The sequence below is a fragment of the Chiloscyllium plagiosum genome, unplaced genomic scaffold, assembly GCF_037043375.1.
Source record: "Chiloscyllium plagiosum isolate Xiang-an unplaced genomic scaffold, Cpla_swu_hap1 HiC_scaffold_5, whole genome shotgun sequence".
Taxonomy (NCBI): domain Eukaryota; kingdom Metazoa; phylum Chordata; class Chondrichthyes; order Orectolobiformes; family Hemiscylliidae; genus Chiloscyllium; species Chiloscyllium plagiosum.
Genome location: NW_028270143.1, coordinates 38,173,326 through 38,195,648, shown reverse-complemented (window position 1 = coordinate 38,195,648; position 22,323 = coordinate 38,173,326). Strand labels below are relative to the sequence as shown.

General features: G+C 40.4%; 1 protein-coding gene across 3 annotated transcripts in view; it reads right to left on the bottom strand.

Moving 5' to 3' along the window:
- The window catches only part of dgkb (diacylglycerol kinase, beta), a 794,652-nt gene that overhangs the window by 546,213 nt on the left and 226,116 nt on the right, over positions 1-22,323 (bottom strand). For all 3 annotated transcript variants that reach the window (XM_087987111.1, XM_087987112.1, XM_087987113.1), the window contains exon 8: positions 13,700-13,774. In XM_087987111.1, the coding sequence (XP_087843237.1) occupies positions 13,700-13,774 (75 nt within the window). The remainder of the gene's footprint in view (positions 1-13,699; positions 13,775-22,323) is intronic.

The following is a 22,323-nucleotide window of genomic DNA, read 5'->3' as shown; positions in this document are numbered from 1 at the left end:
AGACCCTTTGGTCCAACTCGTCCATGCCGGCAGATATCCTAAACCAATCTAGTCCCATTTGCTAACGTTTGGCCAATATCCTTCTAAACCCTTTGACAAAGGGTCAGTTAGACTCGAAACATCAGCTCTTTTCTCTCCTTACAGATGCTGCCAGACCTGCTGAGATTTTCCAGTATTTTCTCTTTTGGTTTCAGACTCCAGCATCCGCAGTAATTTGCTTTTACTCTTTTAAAGCTTCCTAGTTATACACAGATTCAAATGCCTTCTAAATATTGTAATTGCACCAGCCTCCACCACTTCCTCTGGCAGCTCATTCCACACACGCACCTCCCTCTGCATGAAAAAGTTGTCCCTTGGGTCCCTTTTAAATCTTTCCCCTCTCACCTTGAATCTTTGCCCTCTAGTTCTGGATTCTCCTACCGTGTGGTAAAGACCTTGACTATTCACCCTATCCATGATACATGATTTTGTAAACCTCTATAAGGTCACCCCGGAGCTTTCAAAGCTCCAAGGAAAATAGCCCCAGGCTATTCAGCCCCACCCCGTAACTCAAACCTCCAACCCTGGCAACATCTTTTTAACACTTTTCTGAATCCTTTAAAGTTTCACAACATCCTTCTGAAGGAAAGAGACCAGAATTGGACACAATACTCCAAAGGTGGCCTAACCAATTTCCTGTATAGCCACAACATGACCTCTCAATTCCTATACTCAATGCTCTGAACAAGAAAAGAAAGCATAACAAACACCTTCTTCATTATCCTATCCACCTGTGACTACTTTCAGCAACACTCCCCAGGACCTTACCATTAAGTGTATAAGTACTGCTAAGATTTGCCTTTACAAAATGTAGCACCTCACATTTACCTAAATTAAACTCCATTTGCCACTTCTCGGCGCACTGGCCCATCTGATCAAGATCCCGTTGTATTCTGAGGTAACCTCCTTCGCTGTCCATGACATCTCCAATTTTTGTGTCATCTGCAAACTTACTAACTATACCTGCTCTGCTCAGATTCAAATCATTTATATAAATGACAAAAAGCAGTGGACCCAGTACCGATCCTTGTGGCACACCACCGGTCACAGGCCTCCAGTCTGAAAGGCAACCCTTCACCACCACCCCCTGTCTCCTACCTTCAAGCCAGTTCTGTGTCCAAATGGCTAGTTCTCCCTGTTGTTTTATTGTTTTGTTTCAACAATGGTCACCTCTCATACTGCTAAACCCAGATGAGTACAGGCTCAACCTACTCAACCTCACCTCATAAGACTGACACTTCATACCCAGAATCAGCCTCCTCTGGACTGTTTCCAATGCTAATATATCATTTCTTAGATACAGTAGAAAAAAACTGTTCACAGTATTCCAACTATGATCTAACTGTTTTGTGTAGTTTTTCTTCTGGGAAAGCAAATCTTAGCAGGACTTATACACTTAATGGTAAGGCCCTAGGGAGTGTTGCTGAACAAAGAGACCTTGGATTTAAGGTTCATAGCTCCTTGAAAGTGGAGTCGCAGGTAGATAGGATAGTGAAGAAGGCATTTGGTATGCTTTATTTTATTGGTCAGAATATTGAGTACAGGAGTTGGGAGGTCATGTTGCGGCTGTACAGGACATTGGTTAGGCCACTGTTGGAATACTGCATGCAATTCTGGTCTCCTTCCTATCGGAAAGATGTTGTTAAACTTGAAAGGGTTCAGAAAAGATTTACAAGGATGTTGCCAGGGTTAGAGGATCTGAGCTACAGAGAGAGGCTGAACAGGCGTGGGCTGTTTTCCCTGGAGCGTCGGAGGCTGAGGGGTGACCTTATAGAGGTTTACAAAATTATGAGGGGCATGGATAGGATAAATAGGCAAAGTCTTTTCCCTGGGGTCGGGGAGTCCAGAACTAGAGGGCATAGGTTTAGGGTGAGAGGGGAAAGATATAAAAGAGACCTAAGGAGCAACCTTTTCACGCAGAGGGTGGTACGTGTATGGAATGAGCTGCCAAAGGATGTGGTGGAGGCTGGTACAATTGCAACATTTAAGAGGCATTTGGATGGGTATATGAATAGGAAGGGTTTGGAGCGGTATGGGCCAGATGCTAGCAGGTGGGACTCGATAGGGTTGGGATATCTGGTCAGCATGGACGGGTTGGACCAAAGGGTCTGTTTCCATGCTGTACATCTCTATGACTCTATATTCAATTCCTTTTGAAGTAAAGGTCTAGATTTCTCCTGCCTTTCCTATTATCCACTGAACAGAGTTGCTAGCTTGTGATTTCTACATACACTCCCAAATCCCACCATTCATTAGCGTTTTGCTTCTTTCTCCATTCAACTAATATTCAGGTCTTCTATTCTTCCTGCCAAAGTGCATGTCCTCACATTATATACAATCTACCAAACGTTTGCCCACTTGCTTAACCTGACAATATCTATTTGCAGATTGTCTTCCTCATCACTTGGCTTCCCACCTATTTTTGTCTCATCTACAAGCGTGATGACAGTACATTAACTTTTCTTATCCAAGTTATTAATACATAATGTAAATAGTTGTGGCCACAGCACTAATCCCTGTGGCACTCCACCAGTTATAAACTGCCATCCTGAAAATGCCGCCTTTTATCACAACACTCTTGCCTTCTATTCAATAACCAATACACTATCTATGCGCACATACGACTTTCAGCACCATAGACTCTTGTCTTGGAACACAGCTGAGCATGTTTTACCTTATAAAGCACCTTATGGAAATCCAAATATATTACATCCATAGCTAAGGGCTCTAAGTGGCATAGTGTTAGTGCCCCTACCTTCAAGCTAGGATTCTTGGATTAAAGCTCCTGCTCCAGAGGTGCATATGCTGATATTCCTTAACAGACTGATTAGAAAGTATAGATGACACCCTCTGCTTCCCCTTCATCAATCTTACCTGTTAGCTCCTCTAAGAATTCTAATAAATTTTGAGTTGTTTACTGAGTTAATAAGATGGTCAATTGCTTTTCTATATTAATTGGTGATAAAATAATTGACCTGTTCATGGTCTTCACTGAATGCGCATGTTTTATGTTTCAAAATGGAGAAGTAGCCTATTCAATGCTCCCTTACACAGATGATCAGTCACTTGTTTTCATAAAATATTGGAAGATGGAGTATCCCTATATTTAAAATAAGAACAGTTCTGAATAACAACAGAGCTGTTTACATAAAGCCAGATGCATACAATCACCAATCTATTAAAGGCAGTGATTGATTTGACACGTGGGCTAGGGTACCAAACAATGTTGTCACAAGTTTCAGTTCAGTTGCACCATTTTCTAGTGAAATATTTGTAGGAAATTTATATTGTCTAGTTTGAGTATCAGCGACAGCAGTATTAGTGCAATCAAGGTGCCCTGAAAGAGATAACTCCCATGTGAATGAACAAGTGACAAGGCACTTTAATTCAACATATCAATATTTCATAGAACAACTAATCAACTGAATTACCTGGTGATTAGTTGTTTTATGAAACACTGATATAAAGAATGAATGTCTCATTAGCATGCTAATTTTTGCTACAAAACAGGATTGAATTTTCCTAATTGAAATAGATTTACCAGGTCCGACTATGCATCTTTGGCGGGTTTTTGTTGCAGAATGTGTAAAGGAAGAAAGCTGAGGGCACTTCAAATTCCATATAAAATTTATAAACAAGCTATATTTCCTGGATCTCACTTTCATTTCTTTTGGCAGCACAGATTTCTTTTTTTCCATTTTTACCTTCCAGCAGCAACAAAATTTGCATTTCAAACTTTATGCTTCACTTGGAGAGCTCACTGACAACAAGAACTTGTATTTGCTTAGCACCTTGACTGAAGTAAATCAGCCAAAACCTTTTCTAGGAGTGTTATCAAACAAAATTTGGCATCGGCTACATAAGGAGATATGAGGACAAGTAGAGAGGTACATTTTTAGGGGCATCTTTAAGAAAGGAGAGATGTAGTAGTGGATAGAATTCCAGAAATGGGACTTTCCAAGATTTCTAGGTCTGAACCAGGCTATATTTCACAGGCAACAGCCAATTTAGGGGCTGCTGTTCGATTAAGAATGGTGATCAGCTTCCAACAACTGGTAGCGCAAGTAGAGGTTGGTAGCTTAGCAGTCCCATTGAGTGAAATGGCTGTACCTGGAAGATGGCACGGTGGCTCAGTGGTTAGCACTGCTGCCTCACAGCACCAGGGTCCCAGGTTCAATTCCAGCCTTGGGCAACTGTCTGTGTGGAGTTTGCATATTCTCCCCATGTCTGCTTGGGTTTGCTCTGGTTTCCTCCCACTGTCCAAAGATGTGCAGGCAAGGTGAATTGGCCATGCTAAATTGTCCGTAGTGTTAGTTGCATTAGTCAGAGGGAAATGGGTCTCGGTGGGTTACTCTTCGGAGGGTCGGTGTGGACTTGTTGGGCCGAAGGGTCTGTTTCCACACTGTAGGTAATCTAATCTGATGGATGTGTATCCTCACAACCAGATGTCCATGACTACAACTTCTCAGCATGTTTTGCAGTAAAAGGTGTGATCTTTCTTATCCTTGGTGAATGTTAAATTTTCAAGCAGCAAGCCCTGGTGAGTTTTAAAATAGAGGAAGCATTTATTTCTCACTCTTTCATCCTGAATGTGAAGCACATCATCTCTACACTCACCTCGGCATGCATACACATAGACACATATGCACACACAAAGACTGATTAAAGGCAATATTCCCAAGGGACATTGGTGATCTGTGCAGCAGTAAAACAAAAACAAAATACTGATTACACACAAATCCAGTAAAGCCTTTTGAGATGATAGTATATCTGGTTTATACTATCCAGCTCCAACAAGGTTGGCCTGGCTACTTGGAGGAAGTTGATGCTTTAAAGATGAACTAAGGATCTTGTAAAGCAAAGGATTCCTAGCAGGCTCTGAAGCTTCTTCTGCAAAATATCAAGGAGGTTGGTTCTCAAGTGATCTTGAAGTAGGGGCAGTTGGAGAAGTTGTCTCCCTTCACCCTCCATCAAGGTATTGCTGTTCATTTCTTTGGCTGCTGACTGACTTTCAGCTAATACTGTGGCTTCTGGTGGGCCACTGTCTGCAAACAGCTTTGGACTGGATTTAAAAAACAGATATAAAAATGGCTCACCGATCATATGATTTCCACAAGTTCAAAGTCCTTCTTTTTTCTAATCATACAATGATTTATATATTGAGTAAAATAACCTGGACTATTATTTAACATGGTGTTTGAGACAACCTGTGTCCTTATTTCTGAAAGAATCATTCAATTTAATAAATCCTTTCTGGTTCCGTATCAATCTGCAATGTTCCTTTTGTTTCCTCAAGAAGGATAAATCATTTAAATCCACAAGTGATGTCAGGTGTCCTACAAGTGGCCAGCATTTGCAGCCTACTTTTTCCAGTTTTAAAGTATAAAATGGCTGAAGATCCATTCTGTGACATGACGTATGTGCAAGTGGGAAAGATAAAAAGGGACAGCAGAGTCGAATATGAATATAAAGAATGGAAGAGAGGGAGAATAGAGATGAAGTGGACAAAGGAAGAGGGGGGAAAAGGCCACTGGTTTTAGAAGTTAGATTCCCTACAGTGTGGAAACAGGCCCTTTGGCCCAACAAGCCCACACCAACCCTCCGAAGAGTAACCCACCCAGATCCATAACGCTACCCTATTACGCTACATCTACCCCTGACTAATGCATCTAACCTACACATCCTGAACACTATGGGCAATTTAGCATAGCCAATTCACCTAACCTCCTGTATTCCTGAAGAAGGGCTTTTGCCCGAAACGTCGATTTTACTGCTCCTCGGATGCTGCCTGAACGGCTGTGCTTTTCCAGCACCATTTTAATGTAAACTCTGGTTTCCAGCATCTGCAGTCATTGTTTTTACCTAATTCACCTAACCTGAATATCTTTGGATTGTGGGAAGAAACAGGAGCACTTAGAGGGAACCCACACAGACACAGGGCGAATGTGCAAACTCCACAAAGACGGTCGTCTGAGGATGGAATCGAACCCAGGTCCCTGGTGCTATGAGGCAGCAGTGCTAACCATTGAGCCACCGTACCGCCCTAGTGTCACCTTCCTGGTGTCAGGAAGAATTGATGAAAATTGGACCAGGAATTACTTTCATCTGAGTATTTTCATCTATCGACTCATATTTCCAGGGGAGGAGGAGGATATTTGGGCCATCACATTCACACCGGTCAAAAAAGATCTGACTACATCCACCCAATTTTCCAGCTTTTGGTCCATAGTCCTGGAGGTTGGCAACACAAGTAAATATCTAAATATTGCTTAAATGTGGAGAGTTTGTTGCTCAACCATGCTTTTTCGCAGTGAGCTTCAGACTCCCATCATCTACTGGGTGAAAAAAAAATTCTAAATCTACTCTTCTTAGCTGACCCTTCATTAAGGAAAAAAGTGCATTTATAAGCACCCTATCTATGCCCTTCATAATCTTATACACCTTTACCAGGACCTCTCTTAATCTGCACTGCTCAAAGAAAAACAGTTTCGGTTACCCAATCTTTTTTTCTCATTGCTCAAATCTTCCAACATAAGCAATATCATGGTAAATATCCTCTGTACCCACTCTCATGCAATCACATTCTTCCTATAACATGGTGAGCAGGTTTGCATGCAGAACTCCAACTGAGACTCAACCAGCATTGGATTTAATAGGCTCTTACTATCTCAAGCTGTCTGCCATGAGGGACTTTATTAACTGCCTTGCTGAAGTCCATGCAGACCATATCAAATACATTACATCTTCATTACACTCTTAGCTACCTCCTCAAATAAATTAAATTACATGTGACAAACATGAAATTCCTTTAACAAATCAGTGCTAAATGATTGATCTGAGCCTATGCAAGGGCATTACACTTTATCTCTTAGAAATCTATCAAATGACTTCTACTGAGATTAGATCAACTAGCCTGTAATTTCCTGGTCTATCCCTTTTACTTTTTTGTCGATAGGCTGTGTTTACTTACATGCAGGAGCATGCACAGTAGCAGTAAAATCTCTGAAATAAATTAAAATAATAAAGTAATTTAAATAAACCTAACAAACCATTAACAATGAAAAAAAGGACATGGGAAGAGGGAAAAAAGTTGTTAAATAGAGTAGTTTCAAAACATTTTATTAAGAATTTTATAATGCAGATGTACATTTAACAAATTAAGAGGTGAGCATGCACAGTTAGAATAGATCAGACAATTTGTGTCAATGGGCACTCTTTAATAATTGGACAACATTAGCAGTCTTGTAGCACCTCACTTGTGGCCAGAGCAGATTTGAATATTACTGCGAGGGCCCCAATATCTCACTAGCCTCCCTCAACATTTCACATGACCTTGAGGATCTGTCCACTTTTAAGGCTGTTAAACCTTCAGTACTGAAATAACTCTGCAAACTCCAGTATCCCGTCACCAAGTCACTCTTTATTTACACATGCATGCTACTACAGCTGGTGCAGCTACCTCAGAGCTGGCTCACAGAGTGAACAGATCCCCTGACACTTCTGGTTTTTTTTTTCTCTTTTTGGTGGAAGCAAGCCCCAAGTGGCAGCAGTGGTGGAAGTGTGCCCCAGGTGTGGGTAGGCCCAGGCAGAAGCAATGCTGTGTTGCAGGCAAGGCCCAGGTTGCAGTAGTAGACCAGGCCCAGGCTGCAGCAGCACAGCAGTGGTAGCTGCTTACGCAGCTAAGCGCAGCTTCAAATTAATAGAACTAAACAGGAAGAAACCCAGAAAACAAACGATCACAATAAACAATAAAGAAATCAAAGCAAAGTCTACCTGAAACAAGGGGGAGAGACAAAAAAAAACTCTTCTCCTCTGTATGAAACACCAACAGCAGTAATAAGACATACTGACTGTGTGGTCCAGGCAGTTCAGAGGTCAGTCCCCCCCCAACACCCCGCCTTAACAGAAAACGGAGTGTCCTTCACATAGTGGTCCAATCTCTCAGAGGCAGCTCTCAGAGAGAAGGGAACCTCTGTTTATTTATTTTTCCTGTTTATTTTTTTCCTTCTTTTTTTTGTCCTGCATGACTGCCTAACAGCGGTAGTGCTTATTATTTCCCGAGCACCCATGTCGTGTATGTGCAGGTGTCGGACACAGTGAAGAACAACAAGTGTGTAAATCTTTATTTATATTCCACCACCAGGAAGAAAGGAAACACCGGGGTGGCCAGCGACAAGCAGTGGACACTCCAGTTTATATCTATCAGCCAGGGCTCCCCAATTGGACCAGATTAACAGCACCAATCAGGGAACTCATGCTGTGAGATCCACCTTGCTCCAATCACTACGACCACCTCCTCTATCACAATGTCATTTTTTCTATTATTTCAAAGCTCTCCACCCTTACGTCTATACCTGTATTGCCCTTTTACACAGGAAGCACAAATGCAAAGTATTCATTGAGGACTGTACTGAAGTCTTCTGGATGCACACATAAGTGACATCTTTGTAAGTTATGCACCTGGGTGAGATAGTAGGATGTTTCCCCTTTCTACTCTTTTTAACCAACACGTTGTGTTTTGCAGTGCTGTTGTAGTGCCTTGAATGCCACGGCTCTCAAGAAAAGACACAGGACAGCTTTGATTTTTAAAAAATAAATGTTCATGTCTCAAATCTGAAATTTAATTGCAGCAATATCCTTTCACTCCTTCACACAAGACAGACAAGAACATGACTTAGATGCTGAAAGGGTCCGAAGAGTCTCTATTACACTGGCTTTGCAAAATCTGGAAGAATTGCAGGCCTGAGGATTTATTATTTATTGTTGGTTCATAAATGAAAATGACATTGCAAGTTTATGACATCTTCATTCAAATTCAAATTCAAATTCAATAAAGCTTACTCCATCCAAAAACACCATTTCGATGGAGGTAAACACTACTATTGTGAAGATATAGCTTGATTCTGCAAGACTTTAACTAAAAGGACAGCGACACCTCCAGCTACAGAGGAACCCTGATTATCCAAATGACACAGGCAGGGAGAATTTTGTTCGGTTAATTGAATCCTGGATATTCAAATGCTGAATAACATAGTTTAGCCGAGCATTGGGATATTGCGATCTTGCTGGATAATCTAATAATTGAATGCTGGATAAGTGTGGTTTTTAGACACGGTTCTCTCCTTTGTTGGGCAGGATCTCCCTCTGTCGTGTCTTTGTCTCCCAAATAAACTAACATTCTGAGGGCTGACAAAGTGCAAGCTAATGAAGCTGCGTAGCTGGTTTCTGTCAGGTGGCCACAGCAACAGTTTTCCACCTCTTCACACAAACAATTCCTGATGCACGGACTCACGATAGAATGAACTTCAGTCATTTGTATTTCCTTGCATGATGATAGTTTTTTTCTTCACAACAATTTAGTTGAAATCCAAAACAAACACAGAACGTGCTGGAGAAACTCAAAAAGAAAAGGTAACATTTCAAGTCTAGTATGACACTATGAAAGGGGTTGGAAAATTGTTTTTTGCTAAATTGCCTTTGCCATCTCAGTAAAGCACTTCACTCTTCCATGTTAACATTTCTGTCCTGGATCTGCTACAGTATTCCAATAAAGCACAATGCAAGCTCAAGAAATATGTTTTTTAGATTAGATTACATTACAGTATGGAAACAGGCCCTTCGGCCCAACAAGTCCACACCGACCCGCCGAAGCGCAACCCACCCATACCCCTACATTTACCCCTATACCTAACACTAGGGGCAATTTAGCATGGCCAATTCACCTGACCTGCACATCTTTGGACTGTGGGAGGAAACCGGAGCACCCGGAGGAAACCCACGCAGACACGGGGAGAACATGCAAACTCCACACAGTCAGTCGCCTGAGTCGGGAATTGAACCCGGGTCTCTGGCGCTGCGAGGCAGCAGTGCTAACCACTGTGCCACCGTGTTCTCCCCTTCGGTACGATAGATCCTCTGAGACTTCATAATGAATTCCACAACTTCAGAGCCTGACATCTGTCCACCATTTTCATTACATTCATCTACATAACTCTTCCCTTCCCCCACCCACCCTCACCAGAGTCTTGTATTGTTGATAACTTGTTTACTTTGCTTTCAGTAGAGTGGACCCATTTTCTCCTTTTAACATCTTAATTCAAAACTATTTTACAGCTGTTTCTTTTTCACTACTATTAACAACCCCCTTGCCTTTTGTAATGCCTCTCCACACCATCAGTTCCCCTTGCTCCTCCTCTGCCTTGATCAAATATATAAACATGACCATTTTCCAACCCTTTCAAGTTCTGAAGGACAGTCACACTGGATTCAAATCACTAACTGTTTCTCTCTCCATAGATTCTACCAGACTGCTTGAGTTTCTCCAGCCCTTTGTGCTTAGTTCAGATTTTCCAGCATCCACAGAATTTTGTTAGTATTTGTGGAATTCCAATCAACAGATACCGAAGTGAGAGTAATTTGCAATGAGACTTGTTGCATTGCAATGTCTCTTCAGTGGAATGTTCCTAAACAGTCATTTATAATGTAAAATTCTGTCCAGAGAAGCAGGCCAGATTAACAAAAAATACCTGAGCATTAGGTTGCCAGTAGTTGCTTTAATGATCTTGACTTTCCAAGCAGGAATTGCTATCAATCCCCGCACAGCTAGCATTTAAGGTTCTGGATTAGTGGTGCTGGAAGAGCACAGCAATTCAGGCAGCATCCGTGGACAGGCAAAATCGACGTTTCGGGCAAAAGCCCTTCATCAGGAATAGGTACCTAACAATTGTAGACCTTGCTATAAGATGATGCATTTCTCAAGTCCCAGGAAAATATTTATGCATGTACTCACCATAAAAACTGATCCAGTCAGTTCAGCCATTACTTGCTACATCTGCAGCAGTAGTTAGTCTCGATTTTTCTACGCAACAAATTCGTGTTTTACTTTCGGGTACCTCACAACTCGTGCAAGGAATTCAGCAAACTACATGGGCTGTGTTGTGAACACGTACAGGAGTTTAAGGCTCAACCACAAGAACACATTGAATATAGCAAACAACAAAGTGAAATGAAAAGGTTCAACAAAAGTAAAGAAGAATTAAGCTGGTTTCAAGCTTAAGGCCCTAAACACTTAAAAACTTATTAAATAACTTCTGTAGTCAGGGAGTTTAGTGTTGTTGATAAAACTGGTGTCATGTGAAAGAAGGAATCTATACTGAAAGATGTAGCCAAGATTTAAATGCGCCTTGAGAAGAGGGACAAGCCACCTGCCTGATCACGAGAAGCATTTGTCAGAATGGGTTCTCAATAGTTGTCACAACACCACCAGGAGGCTGGGAGCCCAGCAAAACTAGTAAATGGCTAGTTCTTGTCACTGCTTTATAAAACAAAGATGTATTGTGGCAGGAGACCAAAATTACCTAAAGACTGCCAAAAGTCCTCAATGATAAAATTACCAGTTTCCAGTAAATCTTCATCAGACAGTGAAAGAAATGGAAATACCCAATATACTGTGTTGCCAACATGGATGAAATACTCATGAATTCCAACATACTCAAGAACCTAATTGTGGAGGAGGAGGTTTGGAAACAGTTCTTGAGAAAACTACAGTATGTGAGAAGACACAACACCTGATGATAATAGCCTGCACTGGACAATGGACAAAAATTAAAGCCTCTGATAATTTTTAAGTGTATACCCATTATGGAAATCAAGTTCCCTGCTGGAATTCCTGTGCATGTCAGTGGAAGTGGTTTGATGATATGTATGAAGTGAATTTGTGGATCAATAATATGTACAATTGGGAATCCAATGAGCTCCATGAAGTGTACAGTTTATTCATATAGAACATGCTTGGATCTCAATGAGATTAAGAGACACTTGGAAAGAAATACCACATAAATTGGACTTATTTTGGGAGTTTAGGTCCTTGGTTAAAATCTTTGGATATCTCTCTCAATATGCTACTGATGTCATGAACCAACTAGATAGATGATTGATGTAGAGAAAAGCTTCACAAAAAAACAGTGCAAATATGTATTCTGCCACATTTGATGTTTTATGCGGTTTTGTCATCAAACTGCATGATGGTATTAAAGCACAAACTATTAGATTGTTCAAAAATGTGCAATATCCAATTCAATGTATGTCGCTGAGCATGATTTGTTGTGAGGATGATGAGTATGAAACCAACACTGGCTACACCTGATCCAGTGGAGGATCCTTACTGTGATGCCAGACTGAAGTGAGACAAAAATGAATCTGATGAAGCGTATGCCTGTTGTCAAAATAATTGATCGGGGTAAAACTCTTTAATTATGGTTAAAGGCATTTTAATAGTAAAAGTTTCTTCAGTAATTTGGTTTAATTTAATATGAATAATTGTCTTTTTTTTCCACATTTCAAAATGGTGGCCACCCATACCCATGCCAATGGTTCAGTTTATTCTCAGCAACTAAGTTGACTCCTGTTTTTGCAAGAGTTTCCGAAGTTTCAAAGGTTGACTTATACAACATGACCTGTTTCACGACATGGAGATCAAGTGGGCAAAAGAAACAAAGTGAATGAGATTAAATTCGGTCAGATCATGCTTGGATAAATGAACTAATTCCAAAGCAGTATTGATGAGATCTGGAATTAGTTAACTGACAATCTCTTTGGGCACAATGTGGCAAAGAAGGAAGCAGATATAGAACCAAAATGGAAATAATTCACCAGAAGTTATTAATGACACAATTTCTTGGTATATTGCATGTGCCCTGGTGATATCAACAACATGCTTCAGCAACAAAGAATCACTTCCAATTTGTTTTCATTAGATTGCTGCGTAATGACCTAAAGATATCAGTGACATTACAGTCTTGTTTCAGATTATCACAACAATAGAACCATTCTTCACTGGAACAGAATTTAAATGATAAATCATGTACAGAATTGTTTGTATTTTTGCTAATTACAGAGAATAATAGATGACTGGCAATAATTACAACAATTTAACTGAGAGAAATCAAATGACATTGTGAACTGTAGAAGCAAATGTGTCACAAACAATCTGAACCCTGAGATTACTACTCTGAAATCATTCTATTACTGGTTATTGTTTCTGATACATGAAGGTAGTTTTTGCTTGTACATGCAAGGGGAGGAGGCAGAAAGGTCAATGCATTGGAAAGTTGTTTCTGTGACTGTTGCAAACATTCATGTCTCAAGTTCTATATCTGACTAAGAACCGTGACGTCAATTGGTTTTATTACAGTATTACTGTTAAAACCATTTTTTCAGATTATCGTACATTTTGTTACTAAATATATTCTATTACTCTTCTGATGCAAACCTATACTTCTGCTGATCAAAATCTAAAACGTCTGCCTTGTCAAGTATCAATATGTCAATAAATATCCCTCAGGGACATTGGACTGCTCCTAGAATTCTAAACCTGTCTGAGCAAGTTACTGAATATTTTTACACAATTTCATGTCTGTGCACTAATTATCAACAACTGGTATTCAGGGCTTTAGATCTCAGTGTCAATGATCAGCAACATCCCTAAGGACAACATGCAGCATTTTGTCTTAAAAAATATTTAATTCCACAAAAAGCAAATCTTTATTAAAATGGAATCCTTTCAATTATTGATATTTAAGAAGCGTTTTTAAGGGTTCCAGCCCAAGTGTACCAGTGTTCTTATAGCACCACCAAGTGAGTGATAGTTGAAACTACATACTGGTTTGAGTTCCGTCACATCCCATTCAAGATATTCTGCTACATGCATCATCTGACTGATGATCTGGTCAAGCTCCTGGAGAAGAGGAAAAAAAAATCATTGAAAAAACAATCCAAATTTTTATTTCTAGTGTTTCTTTTGAAAACATTTAATGAGAAGCTTTTATAAAGACTGAAATATTTGTGCATGGAGGAAAAAGTGATCTTAGGAACTACAAAGCGAACAGTCATGGAAACGTTTATAGTATTAACAGGGATGTGACACCACATGGATCTCATCCCCTTTCCAGCTGATTGTCTTATCCACTATACTCACATGCTCATTATTCAGATGAAAAAGTATATTATTTAAGTGGTATAGAAATGAAGTACACCAGTGGTGACAGTTTACGAAGTTAAAAATCACACAAAACCAGGTTATAGTCCAACAGGTTTATTTGGAAGTATTTGATTTCAGTGTGCTGCTCCTTCTTCAGGTAACTAGTGGGGCAAGATCATAAGACATAGAATTGATAGCAAAAGGTCAGTGTCATGCAATTAAAACGATATATTGAACAAACCAAGATTGCTGTTAAGTCTCTCATCCATTCGAAGGATTGTAGGAGGATGAGCACCTCTCCATGACCTTCCCTACACCTCCACTTCTTGCCTTTAAACAACCGCCAAACCTTAAACAGATCATTGTTCGCAGCAAGCTGCCCAGCCTTCAGGACATTGATCACAACACAGTACAGCCCTGTCATGGCAACCACTGCAAGACGTGTCAGAGTATTGACACAGATACCACCATTACACATGGACACTACTCCCCATGCACACAGCAGCTTCTCATGTTGCTCAGCCAAATATTGTCTATCTCACACCCTGCAGGCAAAGATGCCCCAAAACATGGTACATTGGTAAGACCAAGCAGACACTATGACAATGGATGAATGGACACTGCACAACAATCGCCAGGCAGGGGTGTTCCCTCCCAGTTGGGGAACACTTCAACGGTCAGGGACATTCGGCCTCAGATCTTCAGGTGACCATCCTCCAGGACGGACATGAGGATAGACAACAATGTAGAGTGGCCAAACAGAGACTGATAGCCAAGTTCAGTACCCAGGAAGATTGCCTCAACTGGGACCTTGGGTTCATGTCACACTACAAGTGATCCCACTACACTATACACACACACACACACACATGCTCTTACATACTCACACAGACCCTCTCTCATACACATGCATACACCCCTCACATTCTCACACACACACTCACTCACTCTCCCTCGCATGGACATACAAATAAATTTATGCTGTGAGTTTGCATTTGCAGAATTGTATTTGCAGATACATTCTATTTTTGCTCCAAAAGTGCATAACCTGCAGGCAGTCAATCCATACAATATTTTATAAATGGAAATAGAACCAGTCTGACTCAAGATTGGGATACAGACAGACTCTAACCTCACACCTTTGATACATTGCCTGAGCTGAAATGTCATCTTGTTTTATAAAATCTTGTTATCTCAAGAATGTGACTTTAAAAAGTTCTGAGATTTAGATATTAATGAACCAAAACCTGCAACTCACTCTAAAAGATGAAAGACTTCACAACAATCTAGGTTTGTTCAATATAACATTTTAATTGCATGACACTGACCTTTTGCTATAAATTCTGTGTCTTATGATCCTGCCCCACTAGTTACCTGAAGAAGGTGCAGCACACTGAAATCAAGTACTCCCAAATAAACCTGTTGGACTATAACCTGGTTTTGCAAGGTTTTAACTTTGTGCACCCCAGACCAACACCAACTCCTCCACATTATAGTTTATGAATACAACTATAATCTCCTAACCGTTCACTCTGACTGCGGTTGTCACTTCAATCTGCTCACCTATGGTTCTCACAATATTACTATCAAGCTTAAAACAAACTTCAGGAGCAACACCCTAAATTTAGAGAGGCTAGAGAAAGGAAGATAGTGTAAGTACGGTGCTGGTGCACTCAATATTGCAGCCAAAATGATCGCCTCGATGAACTTTGTGATGTATTGGAACAGGACTGAATCAGTTCTGAAGTAGGATCACTGAACCCGGAATATGAACTCTGTCTGTTCTCCACACACGCTGTTAGGCCTGCTCAGTTTTGCCAGAAAGTGCTGTTAATGTTTCAGGAAATTATTCAGAGATAGACAGCCACCATAATGTCAGCTGTAACTCTAGCTGTGGTAAACTCAATGCACTCAGAAGTCTCAATAGTAAGATAATCAGTGACAAGCGATATCTGTTGCTAAAATCAGCTTTCAGTCTCGTGGTCATGCCAGTCTACTTGCTGGACATCACTGCTAATCATATCTTTCTTCTTGCCACTGTCCTCTTAGGGTGGTACGGTGGCTCAGTGCTTAGCACTGCTGCCTCACAGCACCAGGAACCCAGGTTCAATTCCTGCCTCGTGCAACTGTCTGTGTGGAGTTTGCACATTCTCCCTGTGTTTGCGCGGGTTTGTTCCTTCCTCCCGCATTCCAAAGTTATGCAGGTCAGGAGAATCGGCGTGCTAAATTGCCCAAAGTGTTAGGTGCATTAGTCAGGGGTAAATGTAGGGGAATGGGTCTGGGTGGATTCTCTTCGGAGGGTCGATGTGGACTTGTTCGGCCAAAGGGCCTGCTTCCATATTGAAGAGAATCTATTCTTCCAGTGATCTTCTCCATTCTGAATTCATATTGCCCATTTGGTCAGAAAATTATGCATGCTGTAGAGAATGCTGGGTTTCCAGATTTTGGCAGGATAGTCCATCAGCTTTCTACTGATGTGGTTCATGAGAATATGAGAGTTACTGGACTATCCCTGTGGTGTGCTCCCCTATAATTGAAGTATTGATAGGGACCACATGTGTATCTGTGCTTTGTGGAGTTCTATTCAGGCTTGTGAGCTGTGGCTAAAAAGGCTGAGACCATCAGCTCATACAGTCACTCTTGAGTCTTGTAGAAGTAAATCCCCACGACTCAAAAGCAAAATTATAATTCTGTGATCTAAACCCACCTGAAGATTTGTGAAGTGTAACGTTTTTTTATCCATTTGCATCCAGACTGCCTAAGTGAGCCATTAATAGTCACATAGATTCCATCTAAGAAAAGCATTGAGACTCTGGGCTAGCTACCAGGTGGTAAAAATCTGCCTCGAGCAGAGACCCATGAAGGTTACTGCGTTATCCCTATCGCTCTTTGTTCCAAAACTTGCTTTAAAAGCTTCAAAAGTCAGAGATTCCTCTTACTTCATTTTGGATAATTTTAACTACCAAAACTGTCTTACAAATTGTTCTGAAGTGTTTTCACTCTGTGGCTGACATAACCTTTATATACGAATCATGTAAAGAAGAAATAGCTTACATCAATATGGCATCTTCCACAGCCAAATAACTCTCTGACATGCTGTCACTGCCGTTTCAAAGACTACCATGGCAATTTGCAGACAGCAAGATCATACTTCCAGCTCTCCTGGAAAATTGTACATTAGATAATTTTTTTTACAAATGAGGAATTATACTCCAACATTCTTATAACTTGCAGTAAATAACTTTCCAATAGAAACAAGGTAGCTTTGGCCTATTTCTAAAGTTCATATATGTATTCTGCCTTTGATAAAAATACTGCAGATGCCATCACAGAATCCCTATGGTGTGGAAACAGGCCATTTTGGCCCAACAAGTCCACACCGACCCTCCAAAGAGTATCCCACTCAGAGTCAGTCCCCTACCCTATTACACTACATTTCCCCTGACTAACACACCTAACCTACACATCCCTGGAAACTACGGCAAATTAGTATGGCCAATTCACCGAATGTGCTCACCGAAGACTGTGGGAGGAAATTGAAGCACCCAGAGAAAACCCACGCAGACACGGGGAGAATGTACAATCTCCACAGCCGCCCAAGGTTGTAATGGAACCCAGGTCCCTGATGCTGTGAGGCAGCAGTGCGAACGCCTGAGCCACTGTGCTACCCTTCAAAGGAAAGATCATTGGTGGAGACAAACTTGAAATGTTGTGTAGAACATTCCCCATCCCAGTAAGTTTGGCTTTAAGATGGAACTGGGAGGAACTGCAAAAAGAGATGTGTTGTGTCCGCTGTCCAATAAGCCCCTGCTTACAGATGATCTTCCTGAAGATTTGCTTACGTCTGCAAAACCTATATACCCAGTACCTGACAGCTACTCCCTTATAACCACTGAAGGTCAAGCCCAGGAATCCCATCAAGATGGCTTGTCATTATTTGGCCTGAAGTACGCACCAGGCCTCCAACACAAACTCATCTCACTGTAGTGGCAGCCACCCACTAACCCTCCTAGGATGGTCAATACAGTATTCAGACCTGGAAGTGATGCTCAGCCACACTCTTAACGCAAGGGCAGGTCTCAAATCTTAACTCTGTTTCACTGTCTGCAGTCCCTGCCAGTCTTTCCAGCATTTACTGGTTGTATTATGCTATTGTTGACTGAGTATTACCCATGAGCAAAGCTTGTCTCTTACATAAATAACTGGGATGACAGCAACATGTGTCTGAGTTATAACTTCGATTCCTACTTTTAAAACAGGGGCAGAGGGATCAGTTAACTATATAAATCAACAAAGGGTAGTCAATAAAATAACTACTCATAGCATTTGTAAACATTGAATTGGGAAGAGCTGTTTGAGAAGACTTTGCAAAAAAAATGGCACGTTGAGTTGCAAGGTTTTTAAACAGTTCTGTAAAAGGATTTGAATGGTTTTATTGTTAACCATATGAATTGATTAGCAGTAGAATGGAAAAACACACTAGCAGCTAATGTGTTACCCAACTTATTACCCAGTATTTGTGTTGAACAGTTCTGGTGACATTCTAATCTGACTGCATAGAACTTTATATGAACACAAAAAGAAGCATGAAATAATTGCTTCATTGGATGAGATATTAAATTAAAAACTTCTTAAATTTACCTAACAGACAAGTGGAGGAAGTCCTCCCAGTGCTCTAACAACACTAAGATAAACTAACTGGTTTTGTAACATATTAGGTGCTGGATTACTTTCAGAATTTTAAACAAATCTGTCCACCGGATTCCTTAAAAAAGACAAAATTATTTATTAACTATATAAAATACAACTTATACAACAAAAATACAAATCGGATCAGACACAGCTTGAAAAAGTATAAATATTAAGTTGACTTTACAACACCACCATCAGCACTCCCATCCCAGCAGTTAAAGACAAAATAAAAATGATTTCTCTGCAAAAGTCAATTTGAAAAGGAAATTGCTTTGACAATGTATTTGTTAATTCTTTGATGGAAGAGGATAGGATAAGAAATGTTCCAAATGGTTTTTGTTCTGGCATCTTGGTCCACACAGGCAGGTTACAAGGCGCATGTGATTGCCACTGGGGTCTTTTCAGAAGCAGTTTAATCTGGAGATGTCATAGGGGAGCTTCCTATGACAATGGTTACATGAGTTTTTCCCAGCTCTCACATGGGCTCTCAAAAAAGTTGGGGGGTGGGGGGGGTGAGTTGGGTAGCTATTCTCTTCGCTGACAACACTCAAACTGACATTTCTAAACAATATCCGAAAACTCCTGACAGTCATGAGTCCAGCCATTTGATTTCTCTGCTAACAATCCGAAATAGTCCCTTATTCTGTCAGGCTCTGACTGTTTATTTTACTTGTCTCTTGAATACTTTTTTTTTGCAAAGGTATTGAAGTTCTTCCAAATAATCTTCTTGGGAAAAAAAACAAGTTTCAGCATCTCCACAGCCGTCCCACTGAACCAATTTTCACAATCTGTTAAACATGATTCCTCAAAAATATTAAAGAATGAAAGCACAAATATAGCAACACTGAAAACTTTGCAATGAAGGAAGTGGAAAGTATTTGCCAGGTTGGCTTTGCATGTACTTGTGGTAACTTTTAAAATTCAACAGAATAGATTGCATGTTACAAGAGAAAAATGTGAGATAATAACCACTGAACCAATCTTAGTTGCACAGCGATATGGTAAAATACACATTTAGAAATGAGACTACAGCAAATATCATGCAAAATGCTTGACATTGTATGACCAACTTCTGTTGCTCGCTGATACAGACTTTTTCATTACCAGCAGAAATGTAGCTTTTTGAATTACTGGTATCTTTTATAGAATTATTGCCAGTATGATAATTTGAAGTCTTTTACTAGTGGAAAATTTACAAAAGTTACAAGAATACGTTTTTTTTAACTTTGACCTCAAATTTATACAACTTTAGTGAGTTAACATTTTTTTCTTAGACAAATAATAGAAATTATTAAAATATTTAACATTATATAGATAAATTTGGCGAGAAGAGAATAAATTGTTCTATTTCAGCAAATAAACTTCTATACTTTTCTATATTAACTCTGATAAGTAGAGAAGGACATCAGCTTTCAGATGACACCCATAACAACTCATGCTCAGATAAAGGTCAGCCACAGGATGGCAAGGCTTGCTCTTCTATTTCAAACATTATTAATGTATTCTCATTGAACTAATTTACTTTTCCAACCACCATGAATGACTTACTCATTTAGTGTTTGCTAGTGGCAGGACTGGATTTAGTGTTTCTTCTAAAGTGCGAGCACGCAGGGCCATGAAAATTCTTGAATGTGCCACACATTGTAACAAACAGGCTGCTCACAATAGTGAGCTTAAGCAGCCGTAATGCTGAACATTACACATAATGAAAACAGCGCATTTGGCTGGACAGAACAAGGCAAAATACAGCTGTGATTAGAGGTGCAGCAACAAAGTGAGAAAGGAAATCTCCAAGTGGAGGAGCAGTCAGATTAGGAGACTGATGTTGGATGGGTGACTAGCTGACGGATGGAATTCAGAGAGTTGGGCTAATTCTTTTTTCTGGATGGCATGAAGTAACTAGTGGGGTGCCATAGGGTTCTGCCTTTGTACCCCAGCTACTTACAATCTATATTAATGTCATGAATACAGGGATAAAAGGCTCTGTAGCCACATTTGTGGATGACACAAAAATAGGCGATATGGTAAATTGCAATGAGGAAATAAGAACGTTGCAAATGGATATAGGTAGGTTAGGAGAGTGGGCCAAATGTGGCAGATTGAGTTTAACATAAAAAAGTGTGAGCTCATGCATTTTAGTCGGGAAAATGGGAAGGCCAGCTATTATCTAAATGGCGATAGACTTTAGGGTGCTCCATGCAGAGGGATCTGGGATTCATCATGCATGTCACAGAAAACCAGCATGCAGGTATAGCAGATAATAAAGAAAGTGAATGGAGTGATGGCTTTTATAGCTAAAGGATTAGAATATAAAGGTAAGGAAGTATTGTTGAACTATACAAGGCATTGATGATACTACATCTGGAACACTGTGTGCAGTTTTGTTCCCCTTATTTGAGGAAAGATGTAGTGGCATTGGAGACAGTTCAGAGGAGGTTCACTAAATTGATCCCAGAGACGAGGGGTTTGTCGTATGAAGGGAGATTGAACAGTTTAGGCTTATACTTTCGAGAATTTAGGAGAATCAAAGGAGATCAAATTGAGGTATTCAAGATGACAAAAGGTCAGGATAAAATAGATGTGGAGGAGATGCTTTGTCTTGTGGGGCATTCTAGGATGAGAGGTCATAACCTTAGGATAAGGGGTAGCAAATTTAAAAGAGAGTTGAGGAGAAGATACTTCTCCCAAAGGGTGAATGTGTGGAATTTGCTCCCTTAAAGTACAGTGGATGATGGGACACTGAGTAAACTTGAAGCGTTAGACAGATTTTTAATTAGTAATGGGTTGAAGGGATATAGAGAGAAGGCTGGAAAATGGGGCTGAGAAGCATTTCAGCCACGATCAAATGGCAGAGCAGACTCGATGGGCCAAATGGCCTAATCCTGCTCCTATGTCATCATATCTTATGAACAGTGATTAGTGGAGCAGTGAGCATGGCTTTAAGGGACTCTGTGGTTGAGCGAGGTGACCATATTGAAGAGCTACAGTAGGACTGTTAAGGAGCAGGTAAAGAGAGACGGAAGGTGGATGGCATGCCTGGGAGAGGTAAAACAGGATATGCAAAACAAGACAGAATGGGACAAGTGAGAAGAGAATTAGATTAATGCATCTAACAGTCGTACAATGTGACCTGTTAAAGCAGAAGCAAATTGGAACCATTGGAGTTTAGTGGCACTTTAGGGGAGAGAGTAAAAGAGGAAGGAGAATAATGTAACCTCTGACTTGCCTGTGTGCTTCTGCATACTGAGATAAAGAGACTGCTGACAGGTTTGAGAAAGCTCAGTGAACATTGAAATTTAAAATCCGCCTGGAAAAATCAGTGCCTGGATCAAATAATATTAAGAGAGAGATGTTGGGTACATGCATATCATTTTAAGAGTACATGTCATTACATTGCAATGGTGCATGTGGGAATGGTGGGGACTGTTCATTTTGCTTGAAGGATTTTGACAGTCTAAGTTTGCAGGAGCTGGTTGTGCTTTTGTTAAAATTCTTATTGAACTTTGAAGCCACACATGATCTCTGTCCTTTGCTTTTCTTGGACAGGATATTGTCCCAATAAGAACTCTGACATAAGTCTTTGTTTATCATAGCATTGAAAATTTATTTTTAAT